This window comes from Amorphotheca resinae, assembly GCF_003019875.1.
Source record: "Amorphotheca resinae ATCC 22711 unplaced genomic scaffold M430scaffold_3, whole genome shotgun sequence".
Classification (NCBI taxonomy): domain Eukaryota; kingdom Fungi; phylum Ascomycota; class Leotiomycetes; order Helotiales; family Amorphothecaceae; genus Amorphotheca; species Amorphotheca resinae.
In genome coordinates, this window is record NW_020194473.1 from 854,079 (window position 1) to 870,218 (window position 16,140).

A 16,140-nucleotide genomic window follows, 5' to 3' on the forward strand; every position below is an offset into this window, starting at 1 on the left:
AAGCTGACAGACTTCTGTATCGAGCCGGCATTACCTGCTCCCTCTCCAACGCATATGTCCAGAAGCAGGAAGGGGGGGTGGGAAGAAGGGCCAGACGGCACGCAGTGGAACACGAGACCGCTATGTTTTTGGAAACTTCCTGCATATTGTGCTGCGAGGGACGCCAGTCGTAGCAGCTTGTCCCTGGTAAGCTATTGCAGATCTGAGATACGAGCAGCTAGTACTGGGAGTACTTGCATCACCCCTGAGCCCCGCTCAGCCCTGCGGAAATGTGTTCGATAGTAATCCAGCCGTCCGCATCCTGTTTCCTTCTAGTTCCACTCAATTACCCCATATTGTGAAGCGGGGACTGTGGTGAAGCCAAAGCAGGTCTTGTGCTCGGCCTCGGTGCTGGATGGTAGAGAGGGCTGAACCTTGGCTTGCGGACACATAGGCGCATCTTTAAGACCCGGTCCAAGCATTCCTCGGACTTGTTAGACCTTCCACAAATCCTTCAGCCCTGGGGATAGCACCGGCAAAGCTGGCGGTGAGAACGCTGCGTGCCATCGTCCGCTCACACCAACTCCATCTCCCCCCTCTCCACGTGCTCCCGCACATCTGCCCATCTAGCAACGACTACCTCCCCCCTCGCAACCTCCACCTCGCCATCCGCGTCGGTGCTTCGTCCATGGACCACGACCCCCTCATCCCCACCCCCTCTAGCCCCCAGTCCCCTAACAAAAACCGCCCCCTCCTCATCCGGCCCACCGATCATGGAGATTCCCCCCGCGGTATCATTCAGGTTCTGCAGCTGAATGGGGAAGCTACCCAGGAAACTGCTGAGGTAGTGGTTGTGCAGCAGCTGCTGGTGTCGTGTGGCGTATGCCACCTCCATCTCGCTCATGCGTTCTTGGAGCGTAGGCGTTGATAGGTAGTACAGGGCGTGCTTGTCAATCTTGGCAATGCGCGCGCGCAGGTACGAGCGGATGAGGAATTTCCACCGCTCGACTTCCGTCTGGATGATGATGAGGGAGAAGTTGGTCTTCGGGTCCATATCACCGGTCATGGTTTCAACGGTTTCGATCTGCAGTTTCACGAGTCCGGTGACGCGCTCGATTAACCCGTCCCTGGGCCAGCTGTGGGAGGGATTATGTTAGCATTTGGGACCTCAAGCTGCTTGGGGAGATGGTCGGTTCTTTGATAGGACGCAGAGAGGAGATTCGTACGGTAGCAGTTCAGTGGTCCCACGCTCGTTGATCCACGCTCTTGTCAGCGCCTGTAGATCTGCCTGGCCCGAATGAAGCCTCCCTCTGTCAATAGACGCGTACGTTGCATCATACTCAGCGAAGGGGTCTCGCGACACGTCGTTCAATATGTCTGATATGTCGTCCATGTTCGGCCGCGGGTCTGCTGGAAGTAGAGATAGAGTATATACAAGTAAGTTATGGTCAGGCAGAAACCACAGTTATTATCGTGGGATCATTTCCCGTGGTGGCTTGGTAGCTTCAGGTGTGTCGTTCGATAGTAGAAGATTTGAAGCTACCAGAACGACTGAAGTAGCCGCAAGGCTGAGAGACGACGCGTGCAGCAAAGCCAACTCCCAGAACTCGCTTATTCTCGGCTACCGCGCTCTCAAAAACATCAAAAAGTAAAAGAAGAGAATTCCAAAACACCGAAAGGATGCCGCGACCAAATAAACTCCAATATCGCGGTCAAAAAAATGCAAAAAAATTGGTAGCTTCTCTTTGATTGAGCGTGTCATCCTTAGTGCAGGGGCCATGCTAATCTTCTCTGTATCGTTTCAAATTTGACCACTATAGATTCTGTTAGCAGTGATACCACTGAGCTAGAGTGCGGGTAGACTTACAATGCCCGAAGGCAAATGCTTTCCACTAAAATTAATTATATAGGTGGCTCCCCCTCCAGAACCGCAGTCTTCAGGTATCATTCAAGGCAGCAAGTCTTACCCCTATTTTGACTACAATCATCCCTTTTCGACATTCTGTACTCTTTTTGGGACTTTTTTTAGAAAATGCAGATGCTTCATAAGCAAGTTTCATCTCATAGGTTCGTGCAATATTCATACAGTGCTATTAACAATAGCCCGTAGTAGCTACTCAACTCAGTACTCCCTAGTTAGTTACCGCAACCCTTCTGCCTACCTCAACTCCCTTCCTCACTCGTTGTCTCAACCATCAGCAAAGAAATCAAGATTTTCCTTTTAACATCCCGTTTATCTTACTGTTATTATCATTAAAAGCTGTGCTGGTTTTATGTTCCTCCAGAGGGAAATTAGGTAAGTGAGTCATTTGGTATCTATAATATAACCCCCCCCCGGCCCCCTTTTCCGACCTTCATTTCCACAAAGAGTGACTTAACTCTCAAAATCCCAGAGAATTATTATACTCATACAAGACAGCGAGAGCCCCTTCTAATGGATTTGACACTACACAGCCGCTCAAGTTTCGTTTTACAGACCTTTAGCATACTTTAGTTAGGGGGGTTGGGTAGTATGAAGTATTGCCTTGGTTGAATATGCGAACGCAGAGAAGGTTCAAAGCAAGGAGTTTAGACGTCAGAGGGCTGAAGCCTTGGCTAACCATAGTGATAGCACATGGAGATATTCGGTGAGACTTTAGTTTTTTGAAGGAATTTTCATATATCGACAGCGACAGCTATGTGTTCATAGCAACCCTCCGCTCAGCTCTATCTCTCATGCCATACATATGCGGCATTATCACATACACCTCATGCTCGTCCGCGCATCCATACATCTTTGTCCATTCTAGTCTTTCTTTCATCCATCCATCCATCCACGCATACACCATTCTACCTCAGTCCAACTCTCAATGCGATTTAGAAAAAGGCTTAAGCAACGCGAGGCAAAAAAAAAGGATGGAAATTAAGATGAGGGAACAGGGAAGAATATTAAAGTCGAATAGGATGAGAAGGGGGGCAAGCTGCAATTCAGTACATTACGTACATCCTCTGCGTCTGGGTGTGTTCTGTGTGGGAGTTCGAGACCCGGTATAATTATCGGGTAGAGGGGTCGCCGTCGATGACAAGACGTGAATCGTAGGAAATTGTAGGTTTCGGTGATCGGGATCTCTCGTACGCGATCGTAGTGGTGGGTTTATGTGTAGTGTTGTCAGTGTGAAGGTATTGTAGCACAAAAGAAATGTCGCAAGGATTCCTGATCCAAGAAGTAATATCAATCCTCGGTGTAAGAAGGATCGAGATGATGCGAAGCGCTAATAACTCAAAAAAAGTACGCCGCTGCAATGTGCACGCCAGTACGCCAGAGCAAATAGTAGATGCTGCTCGATTGTTGGAAGACAGAGCGGCGGACTCGTGGAACTCCAACGAGTGTCGAAAAGGAGATGTGAGGCCTATAGAGCCTCTAGATCGGACAAAGCAATCACAACGCCAGCAATGCAAAACTCCATGGGAAGAGACTATTCTGAGACGACGCGTCTCACGTGTGACTGATCATATCCTAGCATTGGCGAGGACGCTTCAGATATTAATGGATTCATACTACACGCCTTCGACCGACTCGGCGCCGTGGGACTATCGTCCACTTGCCCCTGTCCGAAAGCAAAGGTTTGAGCTCTGCTCAACTTTGTTCTGCTCTGGCGGAGTCGACCCATTTCCCGCTCACACGTATTGGCATGCTCCTTAGCATCCATCTCGACATAGTTCTGGGGAAAGCAACGCGATCGATGTTGGGCAAAGAAATTGCTGTATCCTCCATCCAGAATGTAAACCTCTGGATAGGTGAGCTTAGGGTATTGCTCGGCATTAGTAGCACGATCCAGTTTTCGGACGTGTCGAGCCATTATGGGTGCTCGGTGTGCAGAGTATTCGCAATGGAAAATCAAAAGGGTCTTGCCAGGATTCTTTGTTTCAAAGAGTTCGTCCGATAATAATTCCTTGTCATTATAGTTGACGGCACCATCGATATGACCTCCCTCGAACTCGTATTCGAACCGGCAGTCTATGATCATACGCCGGTCAAAGTGGCTGTTGTAGTTGCCGTCAAGAACGTCGAGCAACGTCTCCTTCGTAATCCGCGGAATGCTGTCTGGCTGTCCTTCCTGGAAAAAGTGCGGAAGCACCGGCTGGTGAAGTTCGTCAAGGTCCATTACAGTGTGTAGACTGCTTGTTGCGATCTCCTCTTTTTTCCCCGCCATTATGTCCCCTGGGTGCTCGAACATGCTCAATGACCGGCGGAATTGCTTTCTTGGACGAATTAACGGATTTGTAGACCTCCTATGTTGATGGCCAATTGGTGATCCGTTGCGAATGGAGTGGCCAGACATGCTCCCAAAGGGTTTGCTAAGTCGAGGAGGCGCCATGAGGGATGACACTGACGGACTATTCGCAGATTGAGGCCGACGCTCCTGTGTTGGTGATCCCATGAAGCACTCATCAAGAGACATCGATGTCGTCGACAATTTGCTACTCCCAGCACCGAAGCGGAAGGGGGGTAGTGTATTGTCTGCACTTCGGGGGGCTAGGTTACCAGTGGAATGTCCTTTGGTACGCATGAGTGACGGTCTCGTGAAATTTGATTTTCGGCGTCTGAAGATGGGTTAGAAAATATGAGCTATGGAATGTGGAACGCAGCTTACTCGGCCGCATTTGTCGGTCTCGGCGCCTCCGCAAATTCAGCACGAGGGGGGGATGATTCCATGGTAACTTCTTCGTCCGGTGTGGATCTTGGGGTTGGGGACTGGACATCAATCTGTGCAAAGTATGGTTGCTTGTGTGGAAGCGGCGAAATGTCCATACGCTCATTCAGTCCCCCAGGGGAGGAGGATGGGAGAGGAGGGGTTCGAGTACTCTCTGTATATGATTAACATCTTCTCCATGTGCCCTTGTATATCATCCTTACCACGGCCATCAATTGTCCCAAAAAGGTTCGAGGTGAAGAGCGATCGTCGAGGAGTTGGTAATTGAGGGCTGCAGTACTATCAGTACATGCGGGGGGAATCTCCGGCCAGTGCAACTTACCTCATATCGATATGGAAGTTCTGAGAGAGATCCGCAGCAAGACTCGCCGTGGGGGAGGACCCACGGACAGGCTTCATAGCAAAGTAGTCAGGCTTGCTCGGCCTGTTCATGCTGAGCTCTCTAAAATCGAACGCACCGGGCCCAAAGGGACCGGTACGAGATAAGTGTGAGTGCGCATGCGAGCTATACATGTCGCCCCGGCTCCAGGCGGGCATTAAGGATGGTGGCTGCATGGCAGCTAATGGGGATGAGGCCTCCATGATTGTTTCAACGTTAAGAGATGCTCCTGCTCCAGGAAGTCCTGCGTAGCGTGGATTGGATCAATTGGCAGGCAACCCGGTTGCAGGGAGGCGATCTCGACGTGGGGAGGAGATCCAAAAAGAGCTCGATTGTAGACGGCGGCGGCGATTGTCCAATGGCCGTCGTATAAACCGGGAGGGGCTTCGTCAACTCGCAGATTGGGAGACGACGAGACTGGGTGGAAAGGCTACAGACACGTCGACGGCATGGAGGGCTCTGGGTCGTCGGATCGTGGGTGCGGCGTCGAAGTTCGTGGGAAGAGGCAGATTGTGGGGTGGTGAAGGCTGCTCTCGCTCTTGACCCTTGTCGAAGATGTCTATCTACACACGAAAGGCAGGGCGAGGCCAATCGCAGAGGTAGTGATGGCGGGAGGGGTGGGAGAGCAAAGAAGGAGGGTGAGGAGGATGGTGAAGGAAGAAGATAAAAGAGCAAGGAGAAGAGAAGAAGAGCCTTCTGGGATGGTGGAGACGTGAGTGAAGGAGGTTGTTGGGGGGATGAAGCTTTTCCGTTTGTCGCCAGGGCGGCCTCTGGGTAGCTTCTCGAGTTTCCACCGTAGCACCGTCGGCTTGGTGCTATGGAGCTGCGGATGGCCTGGCAATGCTGGTAGGCCCGGTGCACGGCAGCAGACTGTCTGCTGGTAGTCTGGTAGTCTGGTAGACGGGCAGCTAGCAGCTAGCAGCGCTCTTTGCTTTCTTTGGTCGCGGCGGGGATTCGCCCTGCACGACGGCCTTGCGAGGAGGGCTCGAAATGGAGCGCCTGGGATCCTGGGACTCTGGGAGCCCTGGGAGACCTGGCACTGGCAGCAATCCTTGCCGACCACGACCACCAGGAGAGCCAGAATAATACCGAGACCTGGCACGCCGAATCAGACCCAGCAGCGACGGCGGAAGAGGACGAATGCGCGCTCCACGCGCTCGGCCGTTGCTGGAGCGGTCCAGTAGTGATTCGGAGAATTTCGCTGGTGTTGGCGAATATTGACAAGGCTACGGTTATGTACTGTCATCTACATAGGACATAATGTGTGTGTGAGATATATATGGATAAGGTAGCTAGGGATGAAATGTAGGGAGTTTGACCAGCGACCATGCCTTTTTCTGCTTTGTATTTCTATTTCTGTCTCCATTTCTGCTGCTATGGCTACTCCCCTACCATCATCGATGCGCGCGCTGTGAGCCTCGCGAGATCCCCCTGGCCTCTCTCTTCACCGAGTTTTCACGCGAAAGTAAATATTTACTTTTAACTCTTCGCACTGCCGAGCGCGTCGCCCTCCCAGCTTGTGAATCGGAGCCTCACGAAATCCAATAGTCTGGCGTCACGGCGATTCACCATCTGGACGCCGTCCCAGAGGACAAGACTTGCATCGTAATTCTCCGGGGGAATAGCGCATAAACTCAACTTTATCTGGATAAGGGAGATGGAATAGCGAGTATAATAGCATGGCAATCTGAGACTGTCAGCCCACGTCCGGCTTGGGCCATGCGTTCGTCCACCTCTCGCTCCCCTTGGCTCTCCTTTCACAACTCTACGGCAAGCTATGTAATAGATGTAATAGGGCAATAATGCACAGGGCGAGAAGCATTGAAAGCAGGGAGCATAACCGCAACTGCGAAACAGCGGGGATGACCTCACGTAAAGGGGCTCGGCTGTCACCATCATTAAGTTAGGTCTGTCCGAGATGTTGTCGTCATTGATATCGATCTTCTTGGGCCTCTGCTACTGTATTCTTTTCGTGTTAGTCGCCGGGGCCCTCCCGTCGTCTACGATACGGCGGGCGATGCACAGGAATAATACACGGGTAGAATGAACGATATCTCTCGAAGCATCCAAGAAAAATAGAATAGAAGTGCCGACGCTTCTTCTTCTTCTTCCCCTTCCCCTTCTCCTTCTTCTCTCCTTCTTCTCCTTCTCCCGCAGCATTCTGGAAAATGCGGTCAGCCGCTCGTACTGTCCTCCACTCAGGACTGGGTCAGCCTTTCCATCAATCAGCTCGACCGTCAGCTCCACCAACTCAGCTCAGCCCAACCAGCCTCGAGGGATCCGCCGCTCATTGGGCAACCGGGCCAGCCAAGTCACAGGTGCGAGTGTGTCAGGCAGTGTGACCGTCACTCCGTATTCGACAACCCCACACCTCCCTCCAGGACGGTCCAGGACCTGGAACAGTGGAACTAGGCCAGCACCAGCACCAGCACCAGCACCAAGAGCGTGAAATACTATTTCCGTCATCAACAGTGGAAAGTCCCGTATGCTACGGTTTGTCTCATCTTCCCAAGTCCCTCGCAGTCTCGCAGCTGCGTTCTGAGCCGCAGGGCCTTGGAATTTGGGATTTGGGCTCTGAGATTTGGGATCGGGGTTCTGGCATATGAGCCCTTGAGCCCCTCGGAATATAATCAGGGTAATTCAAATACTACTACTGTAGGCTCTACTCCCTTCGCCCATGATCGCTCCCGTCCCCCCCCCCTTCTGTGCCTCCATACCACAGTAGTGACCCGTCTGCAGCCTCCAGCTCCCCTTGTCGACCAATGCCGATCATCCAAACCCTACGAAGCGCCGTATGGCTGACAACTACTCCGTCCATACACTTGACACTGGTTGTACACGGCGACAGGGCCTGCTTTTCCCGTTCCCTACTAGCAGATGGGGATCTTGTTCCCCCCGCTAGAACTTCCCAATCCGACAACGCGCCTTGTCCAGCTCGATCCTTCGAGATATCTCGATGCCGCAGCCATACCCCTTACAGTAACACGCTATCGCAACTCCAAGAGGGGATCTCTGGCCATGGCTTTGATCGTGTCTCTTGACGCCAGAACCATCGCACGCCATGATGTGATCAACTTTGCAGCTGGAATCCTCCATGTGCAGTAAGACGGGAGTCTGCACCGCGCGGTTACTGTAGTGCTTATCTTTGTTTATTGCTTCTTCTCATGTCAGGCGATCGCCGGCACGGAAACTTGCGCGGATCCCCACAACCGCCCATATGCTAAAAGTATCTACAATCAGAATGCGATTGTTCAAGCAGGAATCAGAATAGCACGGCGGGACGGAGGGCTCAGGATTCGCTGAATAGTCTCTTACCCCTCCCCGCGAGTCACGACATTCCAGCCAACAGCGGGGTCTTTAGGGCGCCTACGGGTACTCCGGAAAGACGACGATAAGCCCCATGTTTGCGCGAGGTGTGCGTATCTCGAGGCTTGCTCACCGTGCCGCGTGGGCTGAGCACGAAGTAGTATTTGTAAGAGTCCAAGGTGTTTGAGAAGCTGCACAGACGGGGATGGGGATGGATGGGATGGGGGACGAGTAAATGGGCGAGAGGAAAGTCGGGGAGACAGGGAGACACACGCGTGGCTGCGGAAGTAAACAAACGCCACTAACGCGAATCGGAAGCGATATCACGGGACTCAGATCCTCGGGTCGATTGTCACGGGATCTGATCCTTCGATGGGCCCAGGGCCCCAGGACGTGAATGGCATCAAATGGCATCTATTGGACCCCACCGAGATGGTCTTCCCAGTTCCCCCCGCCCCTTACCACTACTGAGGCTTTTCGCTCTCCGTCGATAACTATTTCTGGTGCTTGCTTCATGGGAGCCCGTCAACGCGAAACAAATGCCCGAGCAACATATCTGCGCAGCAACCGTTGCTATGTGCGTATGCTTCACAGAAGCGACGCCAGCTGCAATGCTATGCATTAATCCACCACAAATGCAATGCACAACGCCCGCAATCACGCCTCAAGGCCGCAGCCCCCACCAATTACTTGCTTGTACAGAGTACCTTACTTTGAAAGCTGCACAGCAGTGAGTGACTTTGGATTCTTGGAACTAGGCCATCGGCAGACCCACGGTTACTGTGCACTCCGCCGGACTGGTCAGTGTGTGGATACTACGGAGCGCTATAGCGATATCCCTGCCTCTGAGGCTCTGAGCGCGTTTCAAACATCTCAACCCCGCCATGTCCAAGCAACCGGGGAGGAGGATGGAGTATCGAAATATCTGGAAACTACACGAGTTCAGGGATCGGTCGAGTGATGTCTACATACTCCGTAGAATACGAGGTTGTCACAATCGGTGGCCCTTTGATTCGATTTCCATTATTCTACTTTTCTTCCGTCTTTTTATCCTGATTTATTCTTATCTATTTTTATCCCTTTATCCTCTTGTGCATTTATACTTATACTTTTATCCTCGATACTCAGCGAGTTACACCCGAGGACCAAGTCACGTCCCTTTCTCGTTTCATCCGAGTTGTGCAAGTCCTCCCAAAGCTTCACTGAGAACTACTATCATCCTCTAACGCGTCAAAACTCAAGACAGATCTCAGAATCGCGCGCCTACTACTCTTATCAGCCTGTTGAGATCGGTCCTGGTCCGTGCCAGTCCAAACGCGGCTATTTGATCGATAGTCCCGCGCTTCTCAAAGGGCCTGAATATTGATCAGCTCAATTATGGATCTCGCGATCTAAGATTCGGGCTAGACCCTTGGTGCTTTCAGTTAGAGGAATGGGGGGATCTGGCCGTGAGTGAGGGTACGACTCGTTTGGCATCGGAGTTGTTGGGACAAGACAACCAACGGCTCTCTCTCTCTCTTTCCTGCTACTGGTTTCGCCTGGCTCAGAGACAAGTGGAAGAATCCGGGGACCAAACGCGCATTGTCTCTCCCCAAATCAGGAACCCGAACACTCACTAGAGGGTCTCTGGTTCGAGACAACATAGCATGCTGCACATACTCTATATATCCTCTCTCGTCTCGGCGGACGTTGTCTCCAGCGATCCGCATGCGCTTCGCACGCGCTTCGCACGCGCTCGCCCTGTACCGACATCCGCATACCGCTGCAGATAGACAAGGACGGGTAACCCAGATTATAGGTTCCCGCGGGCCGTCAATCAATCAAAATATGCATGTTTCACACATTACCGTTTTTTGAGCCTCAGAAGCAGCCGCTGACACGTGCACCACCGCGCACCCGAGCGCAAAACTGATTGCATGAATCGGATGCTCACTTGTCTCACTTCTCCTCGTCGGTGGCCAATCCGTGTCCGTTATTAACTCTATAGCCTCGCTCCTGGCCTTAGGCTTCTGGGTCTGGACTTGGGAGGTAGATGGCGACATTGAACGACCTGTGTAGGTATGTCACGAGGTCGAGCGAGACTTCTGCCCTTTGCCCGAATCCTGAAATATCTTTTGAGGGTCAGGAAGTGCTCCCCTGATGCCACATGAAGCAGAATGAGTACCTAGGATACGTGACGAATGGTGGGGTCGAAAGGTAAGGGACTTTAATTCTGTCATATTCAGAAATCTTCTTTATTAGGATCACGTGGGAAGGGTTGGACGCTGGGAAGCTGAACACCCCGAATTTTATCAAAAAGGTGTCGCGCATCCCATTATTACCTAGGTATCTACTGTGCTGTAGTACAAAAATATAGACATTTGATCCCTGGATCCTTAAATGCTGTGCCCTGTGACGACAGTAAGTAGCTCATTTAATCGCCAACAAAACATCTTCGGTTTTGAACCCCTAGTCTACGAGCAGACGGGAGACGCTCTTCCAAACCATAACACTTAATGAGAGAACTGTAAGAACAGAACCGCGTATTGAATCTGACCTACTTGGCCTAGGAACTTTGAATTCCCGATAGAGAAGCTTGCTGTCGATTCCCCATTGTAGGCACTCGTCCCATGAATCCCAGTGTGCCTTCCGAAACAGATTAGATTTTGTGTGTGATATGGGAAAAAATTTTGCGCTATTTGCGTCCTGAATCTGAGAAGATGGGGGACAGATTGCCTTCCTGAAAACTGGTAAAGATGAAACAGGTATTTGGGTGTATTGCGAAAAAGCTTTGGGGGGGAGGGGGGGAAGGGGGTTATATTTCAGCTTGAATAAAATAAATTGACATAAAATGGACGAAAAGAAAACCTCAACTGCATAACGAGACAGGACAGACACTGTAAAACTACTTATAAACCCCTAATACGCCTGAGGAGAAAGATTGAATGGAAAGATATGACATGAAATCCTCAGCGTTGCACGAGATGTATGCTTATAGAACACACTTGTTTGACACCCTACACCGGGTACCTAGTAGCCTTGATCCTCAAACCTATAACTGCACTCATCTTTTCAGTTTCTCATACAGTCAGCGAGTAGAACCCGCTGAGCTATGCAAGGAGTTCCAGTGGCTCGCGTGGTAGCATTTCAAGCAATTTGTTAACCAACTGTGGAGCTGTAATTCGTTCCTTGGATCTCGGCGTGAGCATCGATCGGAGAAGAGCAAGGCCCTCTGGGATATTCTCTGTGACGCGCTCAACTTCGTCAACCCAATCAGCCATCTTCCTAGAAGCAGCACCCTGCGCAGGAACCTCCGCAATCTTCCAACTGCCACGTGGTAGAGGTATTAGGCCGCAGACAAACAGCATGGTGACGCCAAAGGCCCAGATATCACCGGAAGATCCTCGCAGATTGCCATAGAGATACTCTGGTGGTACGTAGCAAGGTGTTCCACCGGGACTAGACGTCGGTTTGACAGTCCCTTTGACGGAAGTTCCAAAATCGCAAAGCACAGCCCGATCACCAAGCAGTATATTACTGGGCTTAACATCGAAATGAGTGACGTCCTGGGAGTGTATATACTCTATGCCACGACTAACATCCATCCAAACACGATGTCGTAAATTTTCCGACAGTTGTGACATTTGGTGTCTATCAACGAATTGGGCTAGATCAGGCCCTATATATTCAAGTTCAAGGCTCAAAGTTGCGGCGTCGTAGTTTATGAGGTTTATAATTGATGGCTACCAGAAACTTAGATGAGGAGCATATAAGGTACTCTTGGCACTTACATGATTTAAATTGCGTAGTATTTCCAGCTCATTTCTCCATGTGTCTGCGGATGATTTTATTTCGGGTTTCCGGCACATCTTGACTGCAACCACTATGTCATTGCGGATGGCCTTGAAGACCTGAGTGTGAGGAGTTTTGCCGATAGTTTCGCCCAGGATTAGAGGCTCTAGGCTATGAGAAGCCTGCAGTCGTAATGGAGGAGCTTTCGATCCCGTTGTTGCTCCTTCCGCTGTACGATCTGCTATGAGAGTCTTGTTTCTGATATGGATCGCCCCAGGTCTCGTTACGGACGGCACAGGAGCCTCGACAATTTTCTCTTTGAGTGGCCCAACTGTGGCTGCCTTTGCTATGGGCTTGGCGAGTAAAGCGGTCGTAGCCGTAACAGGAGAGATGAGTGATCGATTATGGCCTGCTTCCTCGGGAGTATGCGGCATAACCCTGATCTCAAAATCCAATCCTTTTCCAAGCCTAAGCTGCCAATTTCCGCATTCGATCATTGTTTTCTGACCCGGTAAAACGTTATCGTCGAATTGAGGGGCGGAGAGGGAGTGAACATCGAAGGTAGAAGTTGAAGTATTATACAAGGTCAGCGCGCCAGAGTCCGGGTCTGGGTATAGCTGGAGGTGCAAGAAGTTTATGTAGCAACATTCCTGGCTCGATTCCTCAAGATGCTTGAGAACCACATCATTGTTCGATGAAGAGCCAAACGTGAACTTTTCATTCTCTCGCATCTGCTTAAGCACAATAGCAGGCTGGCTTCTACCCCGCCTTGTCTTAGCAATAGAGGCATCAGTCTTCACAGTCTTTGGTGGTGACGACGTCGGCGTATCATCTTCGTCGTCAGAAGGGCTGGGCGATGGTAGAGTTTCTTGTTCCGTATATAGATATGACCAACAGTGGTTTTCTTCTAGCTGAACAGAATGTGCTGCTGATTCTGATTTCGGGAGAAGGATGGCGCGGATAGTGGATTCTTTGGATAGGGTCGAATCCCCAGAACCCAACTCTGCGATTTCCGAAGCATTGCGCCTTCCGGTGCTTGAGAACATTATCAGCGATTGTCCACCAAGTAATATCGATCTTGGGAGGGGCTGCTTACCAGCACGAACGAAGGCACACGAGGGTATATAAAAGCTCTTATGGCCCCATCTGGTCCTTGGAGTGGTGGGCTGGCATGTAGCATCGAGATGCACCGCACCACTCTTGGCCAGTCGATTTGCGCAGCCTTGGATGACTGGAACGACGTTGGCACATTGATAGCCAGCGGTCGATAAGCAGTGAGCGATAAGCAGCAAGCGAGCAAATAGGCGGATCGCCCAATACCCCTGCCGCGCTTAGATAGTACCTTAAGGGAGAGAGCTGCATTGAGCCAGACCTCCCTCATCATTATTTGAACGAATCCATACCTACTCGTGCCTCCTTGACAATTCAACCAACAGGCCGCGAATTGAACCAGCACCAATATGAATACCGATCAGAGCGAGCGTCAGGAATTACCCATAAGCCCTGCACGGTCCACAGCATCCACGGCGTCGACCTTGGATCAATCGGGCGACTTCACTCAATTGCCCTTTTCATATAAAGACGTTCTGCCCAAGCGCGGCATTTCTGACGTGAAGGCAGATGAGTTGAATCTCAAATACAACCGTCAAAGCATTCCCCTCATGGACGATGAAATCTTTTTCCTGAATTTAGGTCGAATCGCGGCCGAGAACGCTCCGGAGAAGGTAGAGTCGGAGCTGCAGCGTTTTATCGAGCAAGAAAGCGCACGCCTACATGAAGACTATTGCGATGCGAAATACGATGTTGGTTCGCATGGTCCACGCCTCTTGCAATCGGATGCCCTGAGGTTTCAATTCGTGACAGGCATTCGCAAGCAGACTGTCCACGGCTATGAGGCTCTTGTAGCGTATTGTCTCTATCCTCTGATTCAAGCGGCCCAAAAGAACCAACCGAAGCGTCGGCAGCGAGCTCCTTCAAGCCGAACACTCAAGCAACCTGCGACATCTAAAGTCAAACGACCTGTAGAAGTGGCAGGAGGAGGTGGCGTCCGACGAAGTCCACGCATATGTCGCGACAATCCACGGAGGAGCACGCGCATAAAGGGACAGAAAGTAAGGGCGAGCTAGCTCTAAGTAAGTGATCACATACGAAATTCCGCTTGGTTTATGCTAACAGAAGCTTGTCAAATTTAGGTCATAATGGAATCTACCTTGTTGTCTTGTTTCCACATTCAACCGCGAAAAGCACCGATATGCGAATCCAGTACGACCTTACCGAGACCGCCTTTCTCATAGACCGACTCAGATATATGCTGCAGTGGCGAGAGTTAGAGGTTGGATGGATATGCGTTCTTCGTAACCTTCGGCTAGTATATTGGGGAAGAGGTTGGGATTCTTGGTGCAATTCTGAGAGGCTTCAAAAAGGCACGGAGACATGTCCCGTGTGATGCCCATGCTTGTGCTTACATAGTGCCTGGCTAGCTGAGATAATATGTATCAGACTGATGGAATGAAGGGCGTGGCCTGTATAGGCTGTGGTTGTATGCCCAATAAGAAGGGCTAGCATACTCTACGTTTCGGGCTTCTGCCCGAAGGCAGTTTTCTGGTAAAATACTATCCCAGATAGGCCTCATTGCTGATTTGCGCTTGAATCCGAGAGCCCAATGGTTCATTGTTCACAGCCTTGCAATTATCAGTAAGTCATTAGCCTGCCGGTCCGAGTCCTAAACCAGCCAGAGGAGACAGTTATCTGCAAAATGCGGAGGAAGGACGGTTCCTTGTATCCCGCACGGGCCATGCCGCTAGTGCGGAATTCGGCGAATCGACGGATTGGCCCGCAACTAGGCCAGATGTGGTCTTGTCAATTTTCGATCTCTGCTCTATCTATCCCACTTCAAGTTCCCTGCGCCTGTAGTGTTTACAGGAACGAATTCTGCAGAAGGCCTCGACGCTAATTACAAAAATCGACTATCAATACAGGAGTACGGCATTAGCTGCCGCAGCTGAGAAAGGAGTCGGACTCAAGGTGCACCTGCTCTTGGAGGGAGGAGTCAATGTCAAATAAAAAGGCAGATAAGGATGGACCGCGCAGGAACGGGTGACCTGGACCAGTCACGTGTCTGTGGTTTTGGTCCTGCAAGAGAAGGGTGCTATACTACAGCTAAAGGAAGGGGAAACAGGTAGGTGTACGATCGGTCGGCGACCAAGCCATGGCAGATGAAGCTGCATGTGTGCTTAGTGTTACTCGATCGATTTTGAAGCACTCCCATCTTAATTACCCAACTGTCGTTTGGGCAATGTAGCAGATGCAATGAAGCTGGTCTCGGTTGACGGAGAGTGGTAGCTCTGTGTTCATGCATTATGCATAAATCAAGGAAATGACGCCGGATGGAAAAGCAGCTTGCACAGATGGATTTGACCTATACTGGCGCGCCATTGATTATAGCAGCCGCTGCAGGCAAAAATGCTAGGGCTAGCTTGCCAGGGTTGAGTGAGGGAGCTGGAAGGGTTAGCTAGGGGACTATGACGGTTGGTGAAGCTCGCGGATCTAGAACTTGCTGCAGAAAACCGTCACACGAGGTAAGTCTGGTCTCCTCCAGAGTTCTATATGGAACTTACGTGGTGGTATTTTCAAAAATAACTGTTTTTTTGATGATCTCTTATCTTTACTCTAGACCAAGTGTCCTGCAAATATGAGGTTCCGACTTGGAAAGAGGAGACTGAATGGAACCTGTGAAGCATGCCCTGCAAAAGTGATACTAAATTTGCAAATATTAGATATCTGTTCATATTATATCCACTGTCTTGTTGTGTAGGTATACTATACTATAATAAGTACCAACACGTATTCCAAAACTCGTTTTGATTTGTGAGCGACCATGATGCAATGGTAGATGCGGGATAGAATAGCATGAGTACTTTTGACATGACTGGTTACTCGAATTAGCAATTCAACGGCTGAATTGTTGGAAGAAGTAACACTACATAGTTAAGTCCTCAATGTGATAACCTT

General features: G+C 50.6%; 8 protein-coding genes across 8 annotated transcripts; 3 read left to right on the plus strand and 5 right to left on the minus strand.

The window, feature by feature from the left end:
* Positions 1-553: 553 nt before the first annotated feature.
* On the minus strand, positions 554-1,372 carry M430DRAFT_97433 (hypothetical protein; the record flags this gene model as incomplete). The annotated part of the gene is made up of 2 exons (XM_024870038.1): positions 554-1,115; positions 1,206-1,372. 2 exons carry the CDS (start codon positions 1,370-1,372, stop codon positions 554-556), a joined length of 729 nt encoding a protein of 242 aa, XP_024723022.1.
* A 2,062-nt stretch (positions 1,373-3,434) lies between these two features.
* On the minus strand, positions 3,435-5,186 carry M430DRAFT_97877 (hypothetical protein; the record flags this gene model as incomplete). The annotated part of the gene is made up of 4 exons (XM_024870075.1): positions 3,435-4,563; positions 4,614-4,827; positions 4,877-4,944; positions 4,996-5,186. The coding sequence occupies 4 exons, from the start codon at positions 5,184-5,186 to the stop codon at positions 3,435-3,437; spliced, it is 1,602 nt and encodes a 533-aa protein (XP_024723023.1).
* A 683-nt stretch (positions 5,187-5,869) lies between these two features.
* M430DRAFT_16922 (hypothetical protein) lies at positions 5,870-6,236 on the plus strand (the record flags this gene model as incomplete). Its single annotated transcript, XM_024863554.1, has 2 exons — positions 5,870-5,898; positions 5,945-6,236. The coding sequence occupies 2 exons, from the start codon at positions 5,870-5,872 to the stop codon at positions 6,234-6,236; spliced, it is 321 nt and encodes a 106-aa protein (XP_024723024.1).
* Positions 6,237-7,308: 1,072 nt separating this feature from the next.
* M430DRAFT_56838 (hypothetical protein) lies at positions 7,309-8,161 on the minus strand (the record flags this gene model as incomplete). The annotated part of the gene is made up of 2 exons (XM_024868642.1): positions 8,031-8,161; positions 7,309-7,670 (listed from the first exon to the last, which is right to left on the minus strand). The coding sequence occupies exons 1-2, from the start codon at positions 8,146-8,148 to the stop codon at positions 7,309-7,311; spliced, it is 480 nt and encodes a 159-aa protein (XP_024723025.1). The 5' UTR covers positions 8,149-8,161.
* Positions 8,162-8,290: 129 nt separating this feature from the next.
* On the minus strand, positions 8,291-8,786 carry M430DRAFT_211744 (hypothetical protein). The gene has a single exon (XM_024864453.1). It carries the CDS (start codon positions 8,770-8,772, stop codon positions 8,488-8,490), a length of 285 nt encoding a protein of 94 aa, XP_024723026.1. The 5' UTR covers positions 8,773-8,786; the 3' UTR covers positions 8,291-8,487.
* Positions 8,787-9,041: 255 nt separating this feature from the next.
* On the plus strand, positions 9,042-9,753 carry M430DRAFT_211748 (hypothetical protein). Its single transcript, XM_024864454.1, has 2 exons — positions 9,042-9,539; positions 9,605-9,753. The coding sequence occupies exons 1-2, from the start codon at positions 9,243-9,245 to the stop codon at positions 9,722-9,724; spliced, it is 417 nt and encodes a 138-aa protein (XP_024723027.1). The 5' UTR covers positions 9,042-9,242; the 3' UTR covers positions 9,725-9,753.
* Positions 9,754-11,447: 1,694 nt separating this feature from the next.
* On the minus strand, positions 11,448-12,860 carry M430DRAFT_48586 (hypothetical protein; the record flags this gene model as incomplete). The annotated part of the gene is made up of 2 exons (XM_024868006.1): positions 11,448-12,080; positions 12,129-12,860. The coding sequence occupies 2 exons, from the start codon at positions 12,858-12,860 to the stop codon at positions 11,448-11,450; spliced, it is 1,365 nt and encodes a 454-aa protein (XP_024723028.1).
* Positions 12,861-13,589: 729 nt separating this feature from the next.
* On the plus strand, positions 13,590-15,134 carry M430DRAFT_25940 (hypothetical protein; the record flags this gene model as incomplete). Its single annotated transcript, XM_024865317.1, has 3 exons — positions 13,590-14,240; positions 14,751-14,823; positions 15,052-15,134. The coding sequence occupies 3 exons, from the start codon at positions 13,590-13,592 to the stop codon at positions 15,132-15,134; spliced, it is 807 nt and encodes a 268-aa protein (XP_024723029.1).
* Positions 15,135-16,140: the final 1,006 nt, after the last annotated feature.

What these genes read in the sequence shown, in the direction of transcription:
- M430DRAFT_211744 (XM_024864453.1), bottom strand. Translation starts at nt 8,772, where the DNA reads ATGCCATTTGATGCCATTCACGTCCTGGGGCCCTGGGCCCATCGAAGG.
- M430DRAFT_211748 (XM_024864454.1), top strand. Translation starts at nt 9,243, where the DNA reads ATGTCCAAGCAACCGGGGAGGAGGATGGAGTATCGAAATATCTGGAAA. An exon ending in TCTCGTTTCATCCGAGTTGT is followed by an intron (nt 9,540 to 9,604) that starts GCAAGTCCTCCC and finishes AACTCAAGACAG; the next exon opens with ATCTCAGAATCGCGCGCCTA.